This window comes from Toxorhynchites rutilus, chromosome 1, assembly GCF_029784135.1.
Source record: "Toxorhynchites rutilus septentrionalis strain SRP chromosome 1, ASM2978413v1, whole genome shotgun sequence".
Lineage (NCBI taxonomy): Eukaryota > Metazoa > Arthropoda > Insecta > Diptera > Culicidae > Toxorhynchites > Toxorhynchites rutilus.
Genome location: NC_073744.1, coordinates 45,520,824 through 45,545,152, shown reverse-complemented (window position 1 = coordinate 45,545,152; position 24,329 = coordinate 45,520,824). Strand labels below are relative to the sequence as shown.

Genomic DNA, 24,329 nt, shown 5'->3' with positions numbered 1-24,329 from the left:
TTAGATGACATAACGTGGTAGAATTCCGTACCGCATTTTATTCAAAAATGTACACAAAAATACAATTAAAGTCATTACTACCCTTTTCTTCTGTTTATTCAATCATGTATCATCATGTATCATTTTTAAACACAAGTCTAAATAGTTAAGACACACATAAATATAAGCCTGAGTCAAAGCGATCTATGACTACAAAAATATATCTATATATATATAAAAAACGGTTTTCTGTCTGTCTGTCTGTCTGATTCTTATGGACTCGGAAACTACTGAACCGATCGACATGAAAATTGGTATGTAAGGGTTTTTGGGGTCGGGGAAGGTTCTTATGATATTTCCAGACCCCTCCCCCCCTCTCTAAGGGGGGGGGGGGGCTGTCATACAAACTAAACACAAATTTCTACATTACTCGAGAGTTAAACAAGCAAACGAAACCAAATTTGGCATGTGGAGGTTTTAGGGTGCAATAAATGTGTTTACGGTGGTTAGACACTCCACCCCTTTCTCTAAGGGGGAGCTGCCATGCAAATGAAACACAAATTTCTGTATTACTCGAGAATTAATCAAGCAAATGGAACGAAATTTGGCATGTGAAAGTTTTAGGGTGTAATAAATGTTTTTATGGTGGTTAGACACTCCACCCCCTCTCTAAGAGGGGGCTGCCATGCAAATGAAAAACAAATTTTTGCATAACTCGAGAATTAATCAAGCAAATGAAACCAAATTTGGCATATAGGGATCTTAGAGTGTAATAAATGTTTCTATGGTGGTTAGACACTCCACTCCCCTCTCTAAGGGGGGGACCTGCCATACAAATGAAACACAAATTTATGTATTACTCGAGAATTAATCAACCAATGGAACGAAATTTGGCGTATTAAAGTTATAGAGTGTAATAAATGTTTCTATGGTGGTTAGACACTCCACCCCCCTCTTTAAGGGGGGGCTGCCATACAAATGAAAGACAAATTTTTGCATTACTCGAGAATTAATCAAGCAAATGAAACCAAATTTGGCATATAGGAGTCTTAGGGTGTAATAAATGTTTCTATGGTGGTGAGACACTCCACCCCCTCTCTAAGGGGGGGCTGCCATACAAATTAAATAAAAATTTCTGCATTACTCGAGAATTAATAAAGCAAATGAAACCTAGTTTGGCATGTGGAGGTTTTAGGGTGCAATAAATGTGTTTACGGTGGTTAGGCACTCCACCCCTTTCTCTAAGGGGGAGCTGCCATACAAATGAAAAACAATTTCTGCATAATTTGAAAACTAATCAAGCAAATGAAGCCATGCGAATGTTTTAGGGGACACGAAACGTTTCCATGGTGAACAGACACTCCTCCCCTCTCTCTGAGGGGGGACTGCCATACAAAACAAGCATACATTTCTGAATAATTCAAGAACTAATCAAGCAAACTGAACCAAATTTGGCATGTGGAGGTTTTAGGGGGCAATCCATTTCTAAAGTGGTTCAACACCATTCCCACCTTTCTGTCCGATTTAGAGCTGTCTTTATTCTATCATATTTTCTGTATCAAACATTTATTCCATGTAACGGAGAAACATGTTATTTGTAAGTAGTTGAAAAATCTTGAACGAGAATTGTGTCTGAAAATAATCTGATATTTTAATGATGAGTTTTGTTAGAAATACTAGGAATTTTATAGCAAAAGGTAAATTCACCGGGGTCGATTAGAAAATCAATCAATGAACAGTCTTGCGATTGGACCCATGAGCTTGCTCATAGTAAGAAAACGTGAATGTTTGAAGGTATTGATAACAAAAAACAAATTTTGGGCGGGACGAAGTTTGCCGGGTCAGCTAGTTATAGATAAAAATAGCATTATCTCCTTCGTTACCACGTTGACCGGAACATTGTTTGTAATAACTTTATAGCCCTGTAAGATCGCGACTACTCAAGCTATCATAATCTGATTTACGTGGGTACAGGTCGGACTCGATTATATATAGTCGGCCATTTTTTTTATATTATTTTAAAATCCTATACATAATCGAATCTCAAGAAAACAATTTTTTCATTAATGTATGAATGTCAAACATTAATAGAAAAATAGCTTTTTTGTGATTCGATTATGTATTGGATTCGAAAATTAACGTTGAAAGTGAAATTGCGATTATATATAATCGAGTCCGACTTGTATACCCTTCCGATCTTCTAAATCAGCAGCCCTTTAAATTCATTTATTACATTTTTACATAACCAAACAACATACTCGATATTATGACATCCTGGACCACAATTGCACAAATTGTTAGTGGTGAGACCTACACGATATAAACATGAATTGAGCACAAATTGACTGGACAACATACAATATAATATAAAATTAATGCCTATTATCGGTAAATGGAGAATAATTAATTTTACACATCAACTCACATTATGAGCTAACGCCCGAATTTAACCAAAAAGATTTCTCGTTGCGTCGGAGAGGAAGCGAGTGGATAGTGCAATCGAAAGAAAACATACCCAATTAAATCGTCAAATTGTTAACTTTTTTTACTATAGTACCTGTTCATGTTTCAAGCAAAAAAAAAACTGGATAAATTTCCTGTCTAATGATATATAACACAACATATGTCGCAATAACCATTTTGAGTAATATGCGTTTGAAAACTCTTAATAAATCGTTACATTTTTTCGTAGAGTGACCCACCCCCCCTATATAGAAATCAAAGACATAGCCCTATGTCAAAAGTTGGACGCTACGCACTTCGCGCTCAGAATAGAGAAACTCGTGCCACGCTATGAAAAATGCCTCGAACGTTACGGCGATTATGTAGAAAAATAGAAAATAAAACGTAGATTACGAAAATCACCATGTTTTTTGTCCTAACTTTATTTTTCCGCGATTTCTGAGGCACTGAAACTTATTTTTTGAACGACCCTCGTACATACTTTGTGTTTTGTTTTGTTTGATTGTTTGGCTAGCTTACTTTCCTTTCGCACTGTCATCGATGTCTGCCAGTTTTGGCCGAAATGAATCACCACGCGCGCCCACCATGCGCTCGGTATACGCGAGAAACTTTCTTCGCTCTGCAAGCGATGATGCTTTCTGTGCGGCTCACATAGGTGCACGCGAAAGAGGCTTAACCTGAAAAGGCAGAGGTCGGAACTCTATCCACCATCAGCCATGAGAAAACTTCTCCAAATAAGCAAACACTAATCGAAAAACCACTCTATCTTCGCCGTTCCGAAGGGGGGCTCTCTAGACAGGCTTGCGCGTAGATCCGAGGGTGCGTAAACGGTGCTGATACGAGGCGTAGGTACCTTTCTTCGGTGGAATTTCGATTTGCGGACGCGGGGTGGTTTTAGGCCTGAGCGAGTTGAGAATTGCGAAGAGAGAGACAGAGAGCAAGATAAAGAGCTGAAACGTTATTCCCCATTCAGCGCGCGCGGCTTGTGGCAATGACGACGGTTCGGTGGGCTTTTCTTCTTGTGTTTTGGTACACTCTTTCTTATACCCGCGACCCGAAGTGAGTTCCTCCCAACGGACGCTTGCGCTGGTGGATTTTGATGGGGACTTGTTGGCAGCAAGAAACAGAATCACCAATCAGACTAGATCGTACTTGCGGCGAGAAAAGAAAGGCTTTCTCCGACCTCCGCTTGTATTTCGGAACAGCAGAAGCAGCAGCAGCAGTAGCCAACTGTGCGACGCGTGCTTCGATGAAGTCGCGTGTGCTTGCGGGTGTTTTTTATTACTTCGAGAACTGTTATACATCCCAGTGTGATTGAGCCAATAAGCTCCAAAGTGGATTCTAGCAATAACCGTGTTGTGTTCTGTGCAGATCTTTGGATTAACTAGACCGGGCGCTTTGCAACCATAAAGGATAACGGAGAGTACAAATGTGAAGATTAGTATTTTGAGAATTTTTTCTTGAACATTGTGAAGGATTTTTAGTGAAAATAAACGTAAATATTGTTAGTTATTGTGCGCCCAAAATGTGTTCCACAAAGAAGATGGATTTGTCCCTGGAAATAACGCAAGCCGTAGTAGGCTTGGTTGGCCTTTAAGGTGAAGAAATAGAAGAAAAAAGTGCGTATTTTGAGATCAATTCAACTGAAAATCTACGATCATCATAGCGAGATAAGTCAACGCGGAAATGTCTCGTATGGAGGCCTAACAGATCTGAAACAGTTATATACGAATTCTTGTTTTCTGTGTCACTACTTCTTCCGTGCGTTCGTGTGTTCTGGTACGAACTGAGCAATCTTCATCTCAATCATCTTTTTCCACCAATAGCAGCAGGCTGTGGGATGAAAGCTTGCTCGTAACAGTGAAGTGAAACTAAGTGAAAGAAGGAAAGACGAAGCAATCCCGTAGAGCGGAACACGAAGGCAGAATATATTGAAGAGCGAGTAAAAATAGGACATTTTGTCTGACTAGCAAACATTGTGAGTGTGTGTGCGCGCGCGAAGAAATTGGGCTTGCTTGAAAAAAAAACGGTAGAAACTTTTTCCACACCCCTATTTGAAGGTTTTGAAAAAGAGTTCTGCTCCACAACCCTCCACTCCATAGGCTGCAGAAATGTCCCAGGCAATCAACGCAAGCAACAATACTATGGTCAATAGTATTGGGAACAGTATCGGCGGAGGAATCGGAAATAGTATCGCAAATAATTTAGCTGTTAATACCAACGGTTCTGGAATGATTGTCACTAGTAACGCTACTTCGAACAACATGGGAGCCTCGACGCCAGCGACACCAACGAACAACTGCCAATCGATCAGATATTGCTGTGAGTAGATTTTTGTCCCACTTTCATTCATGTCCATTGAAATTCATTTTTTTTACATTATATTTTTTTTCACGTTTTTGTTCCAAAAAAAAACCTTCATAATAACTTACCTGTTACTCTAAAAGCCCCTTCAGTATAATTTACCCTACTGAAAAATCCGAAGTAGCCTTTGAATGATTTCAAATTTTGCATTGTATCATATTTAAATTATGGAAATGAAAAAAAAGCTTTATCGAACATTATCCGAATAATCATTTTAATTAAAGATCATTAAGAACTCTGCTTGTTTATGTTTGCTTTGGATTGTCAGAAGCATTTCTTTAAAGTAAACTTGATATAAGTCCACAAACTATCTTCTACTGGAGCTCTAGTCCTGGATAGTTCAATCATGAAATATTCAACGAATAAAAAAAATTAAACTCTTTGAACAAAGTAGCATCGGTGGCCAAGCGTTTAGAGTCATCACACATATGCTTTGCTTTGGGTTCGAATTCGGGAAGTTTTTCTTCTGAGAAATTTTTATTACAAATTACCGTTCTGAATCATATTTTGGACGCTTAAGGCTTATGATGCAGAAAACAGATCTAAACTTTATGCACAGGTATTATTTGGTTTATATTTTTAATAAATTAGTTCAATATGCTTCTAAGCTTTCTACTTTTGTACCTATTTGATTGAAAACATAACAAAAAATCATCGAATAAAATGCTTTTCAAATGGAGCGGATAAGAATGAAACTTCGGACACTAAATAAAATTTCGGACAGATTGAATTCGAATTTCGGACACTCTATTTTGTAATTTTTTGGACGAAAATTACATTACACTTGATTATATTTGAGGGGCTTAGAATGTAAGGGGTGTAAGTGACATGATCGATTTCTCTTCATCAACTTTTTCTTTAGTTAATAACACAACTGCAAAAACGTTCCAATTTAAGTTTGCTATAGAATCCGATAGATGAGGTTCTGACCTATCTTCCACATTGTCAAATACAGCTGGGAATGTACTTGCAACTAAGTTATGACCAAAAGTGAGAGTCGATGTGGAGAAATCGATCAAATCACTTACACCCCTTTCATTCTAAGCCCCTCATTTTATAGTCAAGTGCGAAACACTTACCAAGTAACCACAGTAAACTGTTAACGATGATGAGAACTGATGAAATACTGGAGACATTTAAATATTTATGAACGGGTAAATTCTACGTGCTCACGTTGATGAAACATCAAACATATTCAAACGATAATAAGTAGTGTTGTAAGATTTCGGCCGATTAAGTTATAATTCAAATGAAGTTCTCATGTGAAATGATAGTGAAACCAAGGGATTAATCTAAATAAGCAATTGTGATAATAATTTGATAGTTATAGCATCAGTGCATTAAGCATTTCAAGATATTAGAACAAAGTGTCCGTAATATGATTCAGAACGGTAACTGGTATACGCGTTTTATCGCATTTGCCACTCAAGATAATTGAGGGGATGTTATTAGTTATTTTTCTCCCGAAATTGATGATCAACTTACTTCACGCTCTTTCACATAAAAATCTTATCTATTCGCAATTCACTACTAATTCATTCTAAACGCTTTCAAAATTTTTTATATTCAATAAGAAATCTGTAACTGAAGAAGTAATTCATTGTTATCCACTACTTTTTGAACTCAATGTCAAAACAACGCTTCAAAATTCTTATTTTCGGAACGTGTGAGAACGAATGTTCTGTGTCATGAAGAATTTTGTATACATTCGCTGAAGATTTTCAAAAATCATGTACTGAAGCAGTATTCTGCGGCACACATTTCTTGAAGTTATAAAATACCGCTTAACAACAAAACTGTTCCTACTCCGACGAAACAAACATTAATCTGATGTGATTTTTTCATTTACATTGAACAGAATTTCAAAACAATCCGTTGTTCAACCTGAGCGGACATTTCATTCAGTCATCTCTTCGTTTAAGCTGGATCCCGAGTCACTCTCACATTCTTCTTAAGCTTTCGTACGACAGCTGTATTTAACTCGATTGAACGAAATTTGGAGCAATTAGGTGGGATAAGGTTTTGTTTTTCCGATGAAACAATTCCACTGTCACGATACTCCTCTGCCGTCGTGACAACTTGCCACAACTGGCCCAAACTTCACTATATTGTACGACAGAGTAACCTTTTCCGGGCACTTCTGCATATACAGGGTGATTCAGCGTAACTGTCAATAATAAAAATGTTTGTATGAATAAAAAGAACGTTTGATAAATAGAAAGATTTCCCGATTTTTTTTTGTACTTATGCTGACAGCTACAGTGATAGGCATAAAAAGCCCACCTTTCATATTGAAAAACGTTTCTCAATTTCTGGACTATTTCTTCAAAAACTGCTACCGTAATTTCATAGAATAGTATATTAACCATTACTCTTTCAAGTAATTATCAAGTTTTGCCATTTTTGTTAGATTTTGTTTAATTTTTTTACATCTTACTTCTTTAAAATGTGCAAAAATAAAAGCCCACCTAAAAAAAAGAAAATTAAAATCATTCAAAAGCTTTGAGTAACCCCTCGTTTCCGCATGTTATGACAGCTCTAGGGCTGTGAGATATCATGTACAACCTTTTCGTGTGATTCGGTTGACGCGATGTAAACAAAGTGTTGTTTACGTTGGCACACCAAAGTCGATTGTTGTTGTCTACACAAAGCGGTTCCAACAAAATCAAAATGGGTGGAACGAAAATCAGCATGCAAGCCCGAAATCTTGTTGTTCAGGGATTGCATTGGCAGCAGATTTCACAGCGGAAGTTTGCAGAGAAGTTCGGAATGAGCCGGGGGGGTAGTCCATGAAATTGTGCACAAGCATAGATGTCCGGTATCAGTCAAAATCGTTCAAAAAAAAAACCTCTCGTTAGCGGTATCGGCCAGAACCGTAAACGGTTGGGATTTGCCAGGAAACCTGTTAACAAACTCAAAGGTTTTGGGAAAAAATACTTTGGACTGACGAATTGAAATTTGAGCTTTTCAACAAGAAGCGGCGCGAGAGCGTGTAGCAGAAGGATGATAAAGGATTGTAAGATGACAAAGGATGATAAAGGATTGTAAAACCAAGCAAGGGGGGGGGGAATGGAATGGTGTGGGGATGCTGTGGGGAAATCTGGCGCGAATTCACGGAATCATAGCAGCAGATGTCTACATTGACATCCATAAGGACAACCTGAAGAAATCGCTTCGAAATAGGTTCGTTATCCAACAGGACAACGACCCGAAGCATACTGCTAAGAAGACCAAAGTCTATTTCCGTTCACGCAAAATGAAACCTCTTGACTGGCCACCCCAAAGTCCTGATCTCAACCCGATTGAGAATATGTGGACCATTCTCGATAAAAACGTGGTGAAAGATGGAAAGGCACTTATTTCACGGCTCTCCCGAAGACGTGAAACGAAATCCGACCCATAGCACCTCCAGAACTTGGTTGATAGTATTCCCGTACGTTTTCAACAGGTCATTGAAGCTGCAGGAGGCCATACTAAATATTGATGCTTTTAACTTTTTTACTTTTATTGTGAGATTTGTTTTCTCCAATGCCATTGATTTAATTTTTATGAATTGTCCAGTTAAATATGATGGAAATGCAATGTTGTTGTGCTGTTTTATTTTTCTTTTTGATTTGCACGAGTCGATGTTGTGCTTGTAAAGTACGTTTTGCGGTCAGCACTGGTTCTCTGTTACCATTTAAAGAAAACTGTTACAGAATCGCATCGGTTGCTTGTCAAAACTTACGGTGAACATGCTTTTGGAAATTTGCAGTGCTTTGAGTAGTTCAAACAATTTAAAAATTGTGATTTCGACGTGAGAAACCTTTTCTCCATCGGATTGTGGCTGGCAATAGAAAGTGGAGTTTTTTTCAAGAATCCTAAGCGTCAGAGATCTTGGGTAAGTCCAAACCGTTATGGAAGGAAGGCAATGTTCTTTTGGTGGGATCAACAAGTTTTGATCGACTATGAGCTACATTCAAAATCTTTGAACAAGACATTTTTTGGAAATCGGTAACAGTTACTCTGATTACCCTATACATCTTCGAGTTCATAGTCCCGTTTGTAACGAAAATCTCGGTTTTGCAATCGCAGCTGTGAATTCTTTACCAGATGAGTATTTTCTAGAAAATTTATCAACGAAAACGAACATCAACCAGCTTGAAGCATCACCTCGAGTCGTTACTGTATAGTACTCTTCGCCTGGTAGCTGTCCAATATCCATCTTTACCTATTTACGGTTCTTCGTCCATCAGTATCATTGATGTTTTGAACCTTTCCGTACAACCAGACGGAAGTCCCTTCTATCAACCTGCTTTATATATGCTTTAATCGGTTTGAGATCAGGTGATTGTGGTGGACATTCCGACAGTTTTCATATTTTCATTGATTATATCAACTCATGAATCATGAGAAATACCTGCACACAGCCGTATGACACCCGCCATGTTTTTGGTGCCAACATCTAAAACGTCAAAAGTATTTGTTTTCTTCAAAACAGCGATCCTCGTTGACGGCATCAAAGAATAGCTGATTTTCAGGTGGAATGAACGTTTTCAGAATTAAAATTATGAATGAAAATTAGCTTTTCCATATCAAATTAGTATTCTATTTAAATTAAAAACACTTGAATTGCAGGTGGGGAAAAGGTCTCATACGAAAATTGTTTGTGAAGATAACTTTATATTATAATGAAAAAAATCAGTAACAATGTTGGAATTGTATAGCCATATGGTTGAATTAAAGTCAGAAATACATGTTTCAAGTAATTAAATAACATGATGTTAAAAATTTTCATTCAAATTTTAAAATTTAAAAACCGGCTTTGTGTCTTCTAATCTGATAGAGATCACACTAAGGAGTTTGGGACCTAAATTATGGCCCCAATTCGAAGTCGCCACCAGACGTCGACACAATTCCACTGTCGTCGCGAATTCGCGTCATCGAAGGTACGGTGTCGCCACCTATGAAAGTTTCGCGTGTGAGTGAAAAATATGTAAACAAACCGTTGCATATTTTCTCTGTAATTAATATACTGATTTCTCGAGAACTTTTACCGTACCGTATCTTACAATTAGTGGAAATTGTTGAAAAATAGTTTTTCTTAGCTGTTTCGATGCTCCGAACCAAAATTTATTGTCATTTAGTAGTGAAAAAAAGCCATTGAAGTACACCCTCTGTCAATATACCTGCGAGAGAGGTAAACCGAAATTATGAAATTTGATATAAAAATATCCGCTTAGTGTTCATAAAATACCTAAAATACAAAGATCTGGCTTCTATTCAATCAGTGCTCTAATATTTTTCAAAATATTTTCCTTAGAACGTGTGAAATATGGACGTCAAAAGCTGCGCAAATTGCCCGGAGAACATGCAAGTCGGACGAAATTTGCTTGAAGCTGACTCCGAACAATCTGCAAAATTCAAAAGCCGTATTGTTTTTGTCGTCCCCGGATGTAAGAAGAGATATCGCCCCGGAATTTCTTTTCATGCCTTCCCTCCTAAAACGGACAAATCGCGGTATCTAGACTGGATCCAACGACTACGGCTAAAGATAGAACCTACAAAAACCTCCCGTATTTGTAGCCTCCATTTCACCGTGTCGAACTTCTACTCTCCAAGTATTCACATTCACATTTTCGCACTTTTGAAAAAGTGTGAAACAGTCCAACTTGGTGCAAAATGTGCAATAATAAAGAAATAAAATAAAACATACTTAAGCAAATGATACAAAACAGCCATGACGTGTTTGCACTTTCCTTTGCCAGCTTCACAGGAACACGAAAACAACCATTTGGAGAAGGAGATTTTCGTACGAATTTTTATTGTATGGGGTTCCGAGCTTGGAGATGATGACTGGAGACAGGACGAGAAAATACTGAAGCCTTCATCGTGAACTTCTTCAACACCAACTATTAAAAGATGTCCAGCTTTGAATACTCTTTCGCCTTCAACGACTAAACGGCTTCCACCCGCAGCGTAATCGAACACATCCGCAAACTCCACAGCCACGTAGCAGGTTTCATTTTCTCCGACTGATGGCTCCTGATAATGCATGAAACAAGGTCACAGAAAAACACTTATAAGTTAAATTCAGCTTAAGCTACGGCAAAGTTTTTTTTCACTGCATAAGGAAAACTCATTTTCCAACCGTTTAGAAGATAAATTTTGCACACAATTATTAATTTTTATTAAAATTTAGTATCCTGAAAGTTTGTTTACTTTTTCACAAGTAAAGACAGTGTCCTTCGGATGCGGTAAGAAAACGTTTTCCCCTGCAGTAAATTTATATGATTTAACTAAATTAGCATCCTAGAGGATAGTTCTTTCGATACATACTCACCATTACGAAAATTTCTGCAAAAAACGTTAAAAACGGTGCGTTTAAAAATCACATTCTTTTTGCAATTCTTTGTTGACATTCGCTTCACGCACACATGCTGTCAAATTCAGCTTCGTAGTCGCGAATTACCGATTTACCACAAAACTGACATATCTTGATGTCGATGATGAACTTTTTCAGCAGAGAGATAGTGAGATAGGCGGTGACAGTAGGTAGAGTGAGATAGCGAGAATCGTGCCATACACCTGCCTGCACACCATAAAACTTTCTCCACGATACTTCACAGTCTTCTGCACCTTCTGATCCAGCAAGCGTTCTTTTGGTTTCATCCACAAAAAAGCTATCGATAAATTATACAAATTATCGTCTGCAAAACACCGCAAGTAAACAATGTTAGAGGACCTGTCAAATACGGGGACTGGGAACGAACTTTTGCACTGAGCTAAGAAAGGGTTTTCCAAAACTAACTGTAGTTCCGAATATTTGCTTTAGATAGCAATTTTACTACGTAAGTCAAATTGCGGAAGGAGCTCTTTGAAATAAAATCATTCATAACACAACTTCACTGTGGGAAGGTGTCCCATTCAATCAAATTTGAAACTGGGTTAATGGGTTTGAAGGGATGGTGAAATAAATTAGGTGTGAGTGCTTTATTTCTTCCAGTACAGCCATCTATGGTTATGTACTTATTGATTTTAACACAAAAACTAGTGCATTTTCCCATAAAAAAGGTAGTCATCAGTGGTCAAATGCAGTTATTTATGATTCATTCGCATTTTTGTTTCAACATTGGATATGTTAACTTCTACCTCGGCATCCACGTAAAAACAAAACATGAATGATTTCAAAACCCGTTAGAATATTTCCGCCCTATGTCACGGATCGGAAAATTCGAGTGGCTCCAATTTGAATTAACCGTTACACTTTCCTTTGGAAACTGAGTGCAAAGATTTTTTTTAGACTCAACAGTATTTTTTGTATTTTTTTTTAGAAATCGAGTTTTTTTGGTGAAATTCAAAATTACAGCTAGATTTAGAATAACTAAAAAAACAATTGAATCGTTTGTTTGAGGAACCCCATAAGTCCATCTGACGCACTTGTGAGAAATCGTCAAAAAATGTTTTTCTTAAAATTTTGACCTGGACCTCCTATTTGTAGATATCAGATTTGGTTATTACACCCAAAACATATATTGTGGAACCACTTTTTCATCAATTTAACAGTTTAACAGTTGTGTATCATATAAACATGGGGTTTCTCATACAAACGACTACTTGAAACCAGTGCTGCAATCCATCACCGCCAATGTCACAAAAAAACGACCATAGTCACTCAATTCCTATCACGGCACATGAGATCCTAGTACTCAGTTGTGATACACCCTCATTTTTTTCTGAAATCTGACCAAATGATGGCTTGTTCCAATGCCTCTCACTGCCGATCGCTCTGTTCACAAATTCACATAACGAGAGTGGTGATCACGGTGAACGATGGCCGTAGGATTGTAAGTAACCAAACAATTCCAATCATTTATGACAATCGCAATAGTTATTTCGATTTGTTTATTGATAAGGTAATTTATGTATATCCGTAAAAAGGATACTCTCAGGCCAAATGGGGTAAATAAACAAAAAAGAAAGTCGTTTAATTGAAACGCTTGTCAATTAGTTAATAATTATTGAAGGAGATACTCAATACTGAAACCTTACTATCATAGTTTTCAGAAAGTTTTCATACAATTTTCTTCAGATTGTATTCTAAATAAATGAGGCTGTATATTCACACAAGGCATCCCTAATCGCAAAGAAGCGAATGACGTGAATATCGAAACACCAAACCATTCAACCAGGCTTCCGAGTCTCGTCCCGTTTCGACATTTCAGTAACTTGGCACTCACCAAGGCACCAAGCTCAATTTTTTACTCTCAAATAGAAGCTCACCATTTGTTGTGTTGTTGTGTTGTTATAATCCTCTTGTGTGCTAGTGTTGTTATAATCCTCTTCTCACGCTATTTGACTGGCTTTGGTATGGTCACCAAAGATAAGCGAAGTATAAAATTTTTGGATTATCTTTGAGTGAGTACCATCATTTGATCGCAGCTCTGCTTGAAATCCCAATTAAAGGGGATTCGTAGAACTAACTTTTTCTGAAATTTTGATAATCAATGTGGGTACCCTCGAAGACTCAAAAACTGTCAAGTTTCTCAAACAAACGATTCAATTTTTTTCTTCCTTGGAGAGTGAAAATCATTAAAAGTCAGGCTGAAAATTTGATCGCGTTTCCAGGATGAACAAATTTTGAAAAAAAAAAATAAAAGGGCCTGCGCCTAGGAGCACGGACGTAAGTTTGACGTAGAACTGTGATTGTTAGGAACAATTGTCTTTTTTTATTGTAATTCTTTTCGTTGCTCTAAAATCTGATAACTCACCTCATTTGAAACTCCAAACGGTGGCCATGAAAAGGGTCGTTTGTTATATGCACTCATAACCGTCAAACGGGTTGTAACGAACAAAGAACAAAACTTATCTTTTGGCAAGATATTCAACGGTCTAACTGCAAATGATTAATGAATATCATTGTGACACATAACAGGGTGGAATTGACGAATCTACGTTAAATTTACAACCAGGTGGTACAGCGAGTAAAATGATGATGTTTGTTTTTTTTGGGTTTGGAATTCACTTGAATTTTTCAGATTTTTTTTGACGTAGGACTACGTCTTTCATTTCAGTACCGGGTTATAAGTTCAAAATTTCGAACACGAGAGAGTGACGCTGGAGTGCAAGGTTTTGAACGTTAATACCTCTTTACCGGCTGAATGGAGGGGTATAATAATCACTTCATTGGAAAGATAAAATGCCGAAGAGTTATATGATTGTCACTTATTGGTTCAAAAAAACGTTTCAATAGCTTAAAATTTTTTTTTGAAAACAGGCTATTTAATTCATAACAATCTAGCTCATTGATGATGATTGCTTTTGTGGTGATCGGAATGTGTTCCCGAACACGGATGCAAAATCAAGGCACCTTGAGAAACCGTAATCGCGAATACATGCAGGCTGTCATTCCCTTTACTCGCTTGCAAATGCGCGCGAGCAAAGGAAGATTTGCGCAATTGGTTCCCGTGATGTAATCGTATTTAACAGCATCAGTTTCTGTTTTCTTTCGCATGGAACGGTCATGAAGGAATGTTTGCTTGTAATTGCGGTCGAGCGAAGGAAAATTTGCGCATTTGATTTCAGTGATGCAATCGTATCCAAGATCATCAGTTTATATTCTGCTTCCGCGTGGAGTGGTCATGAAAAACTCTCGTGTATAATTCTCACGAGAACAAAATAGAAGTATCAAACTTCATCAGTTGCTTTGCAAAACCACGCAAATCTTTTCTGGACTACCAACAAGTTCGAAATAGTTGAATTTCATGTTAATAACAATTTCACTCACACTCACACACTAACAAGGAAAACTTTCAGCAATATTTATAAATAATCATTCATTCCATTGAGAATTGATTCAGATGCAATTTCAAACAAATGATTACAGAGCCAGCGATAGTCCTACGTCTACCTTGCTGTTATATCACAGATATAAACCACTTCTAATTTTTTCTTCAAACTTCCCGGTTACTAGTATTCTTTCTACGCTGAAAAGGTTAGGAATTCATCATTTTACGTCACACACACTGACACTGCGGTCAATGACAATATCGCTGAAATAATGATTTTCTGGAGTAGTGATTTTTTATGGAATTGCCGAATCACCGAAAATTGCACAACGAGAATGATTTGCCGGTCCCAAGCGTCATTCTGTGTGTTCTTTGTGCAATTTGGTTGGTTCAGGTCAATCACGGAGAGCAACTACGAATTGTACAGTCTACCCAAGCTCAAGCTCAAGTAGTGATTTTTTATGAAATTGCAGTCATATTACTAACCCACTCGACCATCTACATCACCCTTATTCCTACCCACTTGACTGGATGTCTAATTTGTTTGATAAATCGATTTATTGCACACGATTTTGTGTTGCATACAACATTCACGGGAACTAAACTGGAAGAAAGTCTAATGGCAAATCTATCTAATCTAACTTATATCGACGTAGTCCTACGTCAAAAAAAAATAGTGGTTATGATCCTAGTGATTATTTCAAATCATGAAGCTCAATGATTGGATGAATCGTAACACTTAACCCACCTATACTCGCACATACGGTCTGACAGACTGAGAATCAAAAAGGCGAATGAATAAAATGACTATTAAAACTGAATGAAGTTAAAGAAAAAGTATTTTCTGGAGTTTTTTCATTCAATTATATTTTTTCTCTTTAAATAAATACCAATAACGCGTAAAAACACATAATAGCAATACTACAGCGACACGCACAGTTTGTGAGTATACAAGTTACCATTTCGCACACGAATACAGGAGGGTTAATAAAATACGTCTTTTTTATACTTTATTTGTCTCTCCCTAGTAGCATCAACAAAGTTCTCTAAATGTCTGATTTTTTTTCCAAAATATCAAGACAAATGAATGAATAGCTCAGAACTTGTAGTTACTTTTCACTTGTTTTTTCTCACGATTTCGTATATGTTCCGTGTAAATCGTTCACATACAGTTTTTTTGAACTAATTCATACCAACATACACACGCACTTTTTAGAAATTTTTGTTCAGTCATAAACATCTTTCAAATCGTGGAAAACTCCCAGTTTATTTTTTCAACCCAATACGTGTACAGCATTCATTCAAATGAAAAATAAACGATGCAAATTTAGCATATTTCCAGCTTATTCTGGCTGGGAATGCTCGCTATTTCATTCGTACGTTTCTAAACACGTTGTTTAACACATAGAAATGAACATAAATTTAAAAAATTGGAGCAAATTGTATAATGACAGATTCATAGAGTTTAATACTATTATATGAACAAAAAAAGGGTTCGTCCAACTAAATTCGACACATGGATGTGAACTGAATTATTGTGAGTAGTGTTGGAGCTGCACACGTTCCTGAAAGTTCTACAAGCAGTCATTAACCTTTTCAAAGTGTACACGCACCGAAAGAACTAGCAAACACGAGGTGTGTTTACCGCGTTCTACACTCATTCATCGAATCTCCAGGGACTTTTGTCTTATCTCGCGGAGATTTCTTATCAGCTTCTATATTTTCTCTCACCACACAAGCATCGGCTGCCCCCACTGCCTGTACACACTAGCGAGTGACCATCTCTGCAACTCTCACAATCACCCATTGACCACCCCTTGTGCCCTGCCTCCCCATTCTGTAGCAAGCAAGGTGTTTTGATTATGTACTTGGTTAGAATGAACCGAAGTCATGTGGTGGGTTGTTCATACATGCAAACTCTGGTTGCGCGATAAGTAAAGTAGCTACTGACTGACTGGCTTTCCGCTTGCGCTGCGCTGATACTGCCATCACGCCTAGAGATTAGATTTTGAAGACAGCACAGAACACTGGTTAGCTGTCAACAACCGACCTACGCTCCGGCGCTCATACATGAAAATAGCGTGTTGTTCTAAGCAAAGGTCGCGAGGCTTATCAGCAGGTAACTGGAAGACGATTCAAATGGTCGACAACGATTAAACTCATCCGCAGTTCTACCGAATCGATCAGTAAACCGCTGTGTGGTGAACCTGTAAAAGCCAGAAGAGAAAATAGAAAATTACTCCTCAAGCTTTCTTTCTTGGCTGTTTTTTATTACATTTTCTTTTCAACCCGTTACATGTGCTAACACAGACATACGACCAGGCACAACTAATCAAACTAAGCACGCTACTTTCGCACGTATCTCTGGTCACCGCTTAAGCTTATGGTGTACCATCATAGCATGCATCCATCCAGAGAGCTGGTAGGGGTACATACGAACCACCAAGCAAGCACAAACTAGAAGCGTAAAAAAAGAAAGAGCATCATCTCCACAAGCGCCACGTTCAACCGTTCTCTTTGTATCGAGTTCGTCCCCCTCTCCCCTCTCCCCTCGATCTGAAGTTACTGTAAATGAACGGTGAACTGAAACAATGTTTAGAAAACATTCAAAGACAACCATCTTCAAATGGTGGGCTCGATCCTGGTGTCTTCCTGCGATGCTGGTCCCCACGGTCTACGTTGGGCCAACCCCAGGGTACATTCCATTGAGTGAAGCGCAAAGGATCCGTTGACTCATCCAGCAATAAAAGCAACTGAGGCACCCGAGTAGATCCGGGTGAAGTGTTTCTGTTTTTTTTGCAACGTATGTTTTGCACTTTCTTTGTATACACTGTAAGAGGGCTGCTGGTGGTGGAAGATCTGTTCCATTGATAGGTTGCACGCATGAAAATAATTGTTTCATTGGAACAAAAAAGTCATGTAATCTTGGCCGTGAATTCTGACAACTGCTTCCGGTGTTCGTCAACCGATTCTGAGACTCTTTCTCCACAAAACACACAAAATATCTGCCGAATGAAATCCGTTTTAAAGTTCTCCTTTCCCGGCTGGCATTTCTTGTTTATAATTTTGAAAACAGAAGATTTGTTTTCACAAACACATCTTGTGTGCTGTGTGCTTTCGTGGGCTTGCATGTGGGTCACTTTCACCCCAGCTGGAGCGATTTCACTCTCATCCACCATTCGTCATTAGGCCTGGCTGGCTGCTGTCACCGATGTTGGTGCTAATTAGAATGCGAACAAATTTTGTGCGATCGACTCGATCACACACACACACACGCATACTCGGGAAAGGCCTTCTCGAATCATTCACTCTGACATACATCCACAGACCCTTTCTTCCGCCACCAAGACCTGCTCTTTTGTTGTTTCGGAACTCACACACGAATATGCTGCTGGTCCGTAATCAGGAGCGGGTCGCGTGGTCTCGCATAAATCTAGTATGGCAAGTGCCGCAAACCTGTGTGCCCAAAAGAAGTGACAACGCATAACGCAAGACAAAAACTTTCACCGAAAGTATTGGAATTTTATGCAGGTTTGTTTTGCTTTTTACGACCAGTGCCGGAACGCCTGTGCATCATAAACACACAACATTGTACGAGTATTGTCAGCAATGTGGTATTGAGAATCTGTCGTACCGTTGTGGTGAACGACGTTTCTCAACTCGTTCCCATAGTCACACAGGCTTATCTTATCGCCTCTTCCCCTCATCATCTTTTAGAACGGCGAAACGACTGTTCAGGTGTTTGCAATCCACGACTCCACGAGGCTCCGTTTCGGTTAACGGTACAGATAAGATCGGTGTTGTGGGTTTGCTTCGGGAGAACAATCCGCCAAGACCAGTTTGGGACGAGGTTGATTGACTGGGCTGCACGTACATCTCGAAAAAGAAAGTGAAAAAATTAGGTTACAAGCACACCCGTGTTCAAATCGGTTCCGAAATGTTTCTGGATTTTCAGAGGAATGTGAAATAAGCTCGTGTAGAGATAGATTCACTTAAAAAAACACTTTTGTTGAAAACAAAAAAAAAACATGATGAGAAGTAACTTATTAAACAGCGACTTGAAAACTACAGTGTGTCCCAAAATGTCTCTGAAGTAAAACATCTTTACTAGGATGGCAATGGAGGTATGCAAAAAAAAACATCATCGAATTTAAAGAACATTTTGTTTATTGACCCAGAAAAATGACTGCCAAATTTCAGCTCAATCGGACATGATTTAGGGATGTTGATGAAATGATGATGATTTTTTTCCATGCCTCCATTGCCAACTGAGAATAGTCAGCGGACTATGAAGAAATTCCCTTTCGTATTCAGTTGGGAATGAGTTTTGGCTTCTTTCAGTAGTTTCTCCGTCAACATGACTCAACAGTCATTCGGACATTTAGTTGCTATCTCACTCTACGACTCGACTATCGCGTTTCGTTCTTCCCCGACGAATGGATGCATATTTAAGTGACTCCCGCCAAAATGAATTCATTTGCATATTGAAGTGACTACCCCCCAAAATGAGTTCGTTTCTCTCTCTCATGTATCACGTATGCATGTATCGATATTTAAGTTCTGCGTGGTTTGACATATACTACAGGTGAGCTAGTTTTTTTGTATCGTACATGAAAATGACTCACACATATAAGATAGCGTGCTGTGTTGTGTTCAGAAAAGCTGAAAAATTTGTGATTTTTTATGATATGAACCCGTTTTTCGGAATGTTTTTTTTTCACAAAATTGAACTCGGCGACAAAGTGAACTAAAATTTTGTTTAGAATTCCTCCCAAACTACACGCTGTTTACTAATACTAACGCGAGGACCTTTATAGCATACCTGATAACCGTTTAAGTTCGTTGGTTTGAGTTCACGATGGGTAAACAATAAACCGTCAATTAATGGTGTAGCTACTTTTTTGCCAATCAAGTTTTCGTTTCACCTTCAAATTGTGTACGCGGCTAACGAGATTCGTTTCAGGGAGAGTAGAAGTGTGGATTGAAGTCAGGTTGAATGAAGAGGCAGATTTGGATTGATTAGTTACGTCAATTAGAATAACCACCGCGGAGGCGATCTGGCGTAGTGGTAACATCCGTACCTCTCACGCAGAGATCACGAGTTCAATTCTCACTCCCGACATTCTTCCCAAAATGGAAGTACAAGTGACGAACCAGCCGAAATGTGTTGAAAGTCACTATAATAGAGAAAAAAAAAGAAAAGGAATAACCATTGACTAGAATACTTCATCAGTCATCATCAGTCGCTCCAACGTTCGTCAATTCATTTTCTAGCCAATTCAAGTTATGTTGACGGCAAATGCTGAAGTAGTCCTAGTCGAAGCGAAGCTACTGAGTGGAGTGTCGATTTTCATTTTTCATCTTCGAAGTTTTCGGGCCCTGGGTGAGAGTGCAAACTTATCTCCGGCGAAGTCCAAAAACATTTGGAAATTCTGCAACAATAAAAGGAAAAACTCGTTTTTTGAGGACGCCGCGGCGAATTGTCATACTGGGCGCTGTGAGCTTTTCGCCAAATAAGAATCTAACCTGTGTGTTTGATCAAACACCAGCCAGTGAAGCTCAAGTTGACTCTGCCTTCTCGGGTGTTTCTTCGGGCCTCATTAGACTGACGACGTTCATAGTTGCCCCGTACTATGGTCATTTCTACTGCAAAAAAAAAAAACCAAAAGGTTCGATTTCGCCGTGTCCAGACGGCATACTATCGGTTTTGTTTTGCCGCTGCGCTGCTGATCTAGCCGAGTCACTTTCTGTCATCTTTACCCAATCACTCAATGATAGAGTATTCCCCGAGATTTGGAAGCAGTCAGTGATAAGCGAAACGTCAGGAACTATCGTGAAATAAAGAGTTTGTCGGCTGCGTCAAAGTTGTGCGAAGTAATCCTTTTTCAATTCAAGAGATACATCTCCTCTATCGATCAACACGGTTTCATGCATGGCGGGTCGATCACCACAAATTTACTAAACTTTACCAAAACTTGCATTACTGCTATGGAGGACAAGGCTCAAGTCGATGTCTTCTATACCAATCTGAAGGTGACTTTCGTTAAGATCAACCACAGCGTACTTTTGGCTAAACTGTCACGTCTTGGATAATCTGCAAAGCTCGTGTCGTGGATGAACTCTCATCTGACGGGAAGAAAAATGCGCGTTAGAATTTACGGCTGCGTTTCCTCGTGCCTCTGCAATTCGTCTGGAAGAGTGCCTCAAGGAAGCAACTTGGGCCCTTTGTTGTTCACATTGTTTCCCGCATTCTGATCGGAACAGCTGAAGACTGCCAACGTTTGCAACATCTACTGAACCTGTTCGTTGACTGGTGCCATCTAAACAAACTTATTATCCACGAACCGAAGGGCTCCGTTATGATGCTCCATCGTTCGAATAATCATTGCTGTTTGATCACTACATCGACGGTGCTTTGCTTGGAAGGGATGATGTACCGACCTTGGAGTCGTGCTGCGTTCGAAATTGACGTGTGACGCTCACTACACCTCCATAATTGCTAAGGCAAACTGACAGCTCGGATTTATTTCGAAGATTGCGAAGTATTTTATTGTCCTATACTGCTTAAAGTCCGTATATTGCGCAATTGTACGACCAATTCTCGAAACTACCTCCGTAGTTTGGACTCCAGACGTGGTTTTTTGGACTTTGAGGATAGAGCGTGTACAACGAAGATTCATCCGGTTGGGTTTGCGTCATTTACTCTGGCGCGATCCATTGAATCTTCCTCTCTTCCCGGATCGATGCAGACTTTTAATTTGGACACCAGGGCTGGGGAAAAAAATCCCGACTCCGACTGCTCACAATTATCAGGACCAACTCCGACTACTGCTAGAAAAAAAAATTAGATAATTCTAAGTCAGGTTTTTCATGAGAACGTTTAATTTAGGATTTTCTCTGATTAGACAATCAAAATAAACCCTTCTAAACTCGAGTGAACTGCGAGTAATCGGTTTCCTACCTTATTAACCTTAAAGTTACGCAAACATTTGGATATGTACTTGTAAAAATATGATTAAGAGTTTGGCTCCATTAAACTTTTATAACTGAGCCTTTAAAATTAAACGAATTTGAATGAAATTCAGAATACTCATAAAACCAGAATTGCTTCAGCCAAATCGTCCTTCACTGAGGCTCCAACATCTGACTTCACAATTTTCGAAACAGAGAACAGCCTTTCTACGCCAACTTGAGTTTGTGGTATGTCAGTAATCGTTCGTGCAATATCCACGATGAGCCCAGGGAACGCTGAAACCACTTCATGTATCTTGCACGATCGGTCACATTTTTCAATCTCTGGCAAACAAGCTAAGATTTCACATCAAAAAATGTTCAGCTGCAGGAATTCCTTCTTATTCTCTTTTCCGAGGCGACGTCGTTTTGCTTTTTTGTTATTCGGGTAAGCATCGAAATTTGTGCTCTCTGATGAAGATGAAGACAAAGGATTATAGCTGCAAGATACGCCGATAGGTTCATCATACCTGATGGCCTGATCTAAAATTGTTTCTTTCCTTGCTCTTCTTTTAAGAATTGCATCCGTTTTCGGGGTTCTAGCAGCTATTGTAACTTGCCTCAATTTACCAATCAAGGTAGTACCAGAACGATCATTCGACAACTTAATCTATTACGGTATCGAATTGATTTCAACGAATTCGAATCGATTCTTAACGGATTTGCGCAGGTCCACTTTTGACGTAGAACTACGTCTTTCAGGAAGGGTGCCAAATCAGAAAACAGGTCACGTTTTTATGAAATAAAGTTAACGTTAATAACTATTTTCACTGTGCACGAATTCTCATGATTTGCATACCAATCGAATCGGAAGTTCTCTGAGATTTGTTTGATATGCTATACATTACAATTCGCTAATCTCTAAACGGTTTAAATTCATGAAAACTGGAAGAACTTTCTTTTGTCCCATACATTTGTTCGGCCGATTTGTGTTCTAACCCTACCCGTATTTCGAATGCTTATAACTCGAACATTTCTTAACAGATCGGAAAGATGTTTGCATCAATTGATAGAAAATATTTCTACGCGTCTATCACAATTAATAAAAAAATATTTTTCATGAAATGAACAATTGAATAACTGTAAAATGTCAAGCGTTATCTAAACGCCCTAACTGCCATGTTTGATGGGCCCGATTTCCACAAACACAGACTTCAACATCGATGTACCCGTGGAAATCCGCTCTGCAAATATACATGCAAGTCGGGGGTATTTTTGTTCCTACCGAACTATGTTTCCCTAACACGGACTTCAAAATCAATGTGCCTGGCAGAATTCGCTTTGTCAAAACATGCAAGTCGGGCGTATTTTTTTCCCACTGAGCTGTTTTCCCCTAATACGGACTTCAAAATTAATGTGCCTTGGGGACATCACCGATGTTTTGTTCAAGTCCAGATAATAAACAAATTTAAGTTAGAATATAAGCGTGGAAATGAAAAATAAACGGCACAGCACATTCCAGAACGGCTCTGAGCTTCGTTGGAAAGAGTCCAATATAATGCATGTTTTTAGTACACTCAGTGCTAGGAACGGATTGTGGACAAGCTATTCCTTGTTCGAATAGTTTTTCGAGATTATTTTCTCACAGAAACTTTACATATAACGTTCGTTCTAAAGTTTCCAAGTACGTCAAGCATCACCAAGCACCTAGTAAAAGCAACCTAGACAATCAAATTTCAGTCAAATATATACACTTCCTTTACTAAAACTTTTAAACAATTACATGAAAACAGTTGTGTATACCAAAGAATGTTGTGTTATCAGCAATGAATATTCGTATTTGGTCGGTTTCATTTACGCGAAATATAGAATTTTTTTTCGACGCATTACGAACAACGAAAAATCATGTCAACACGCTCTGCGCGAAGCATTTACACGGATAACACTAGCATTCGTTTTTGACACTGTTTTTTCTAATAAGGATTCAAATGCTTCTTAAGCTTCTTAATGTTGGATTACTTCAATATGAAACACAATAATAATAATAATACGATACAAGAGACGAGTGGATGAGTTTATCAAACATGATATGTCCATAGTTTTTGCCATATTTCGCCAAAAACAATAAAAACATCAAATTGTTTAACACGTTGAGTGCCGCGGTTTTATAGCGGCTCAATGGAAATTTTTAAACATATTAGGGCCATCATTTCTTATCGTAGTATCGATACCTTCGGGTTTTTCAATAAAACCGCTGCAAAATGTTTTGTTAAATAAAATAAAAACGGTTTAGGATATTAATGAAATTCTTTATTCATGTGAAAGTACAATTGATGCCATTATGTATGGAACTCTATTTCTTTTGCATGGCCACCACGGTCTCGCTTGCAGAAGACCAGACGCTGAAACCCATTTTTCGACGGTTTTCAAGCATAAATCGGCCTATACTGCTACAATATCACGTTCGATATTCGAACGAAGTTCATCAGTCGTCAGTGGCTTGTTGGCATAGACTATAGACTTGACCTGTGGGGCTACAGGAAAAAATCTAACGGCGTCAAAACATTTCGTCATTTCGTGAGATATCATCATACTTCGTTTTCAATAAATCGATTGGTAAATTCGCTGTGTGGTTAGTGGCGCCGTTCTGTCGAAACCACATTTTGTCCAAGTCCATATCATCCAATTCGGGCCAAAAATATTCGGTTATCATTGAGCGGTAGCGATTCCCATTCACAGTAACGTGCCGGTCCTGATCATCGCGGAAGAAGTACGGCCCAACGACGCCGCCGGACCATAAATCGC

The 24,329-nt window shown here is 38.6% G+C and overlaps 1 protein-coding gene across 4 annotated transcripts in view; it reads left to right on the top strand.

Annotated features, from left to right (window-relative positions):
• The window catches only part of LOC129771595 (probable serine/threonine-protein kinase DDB_G0267686), a 170,070-nt gene that overhangs the window by 44,702 nt on the left and 101,039 nt on the right, over positions 1-24,329 (top strand). For 3 of the 4 annotated variants that reach the window (XM_055775397.1, XM_055775411.1, XM_055775402.1), the window contains exon 2: positions 3,814-4,764. In XM_055775397.1, coding sequence (XP_055631372.1) covers positions 4,554-4,764 — 211 coding nt within the window. In that variant the 5' untranslated portion in view covers positions 3,814-4,553. The remainder of the gene's footprint in view (positions 1-3,813; positions 4,765-24,329) is intronic. The other variant, XM_055775420.1, reaches the window with a different exon arrangement.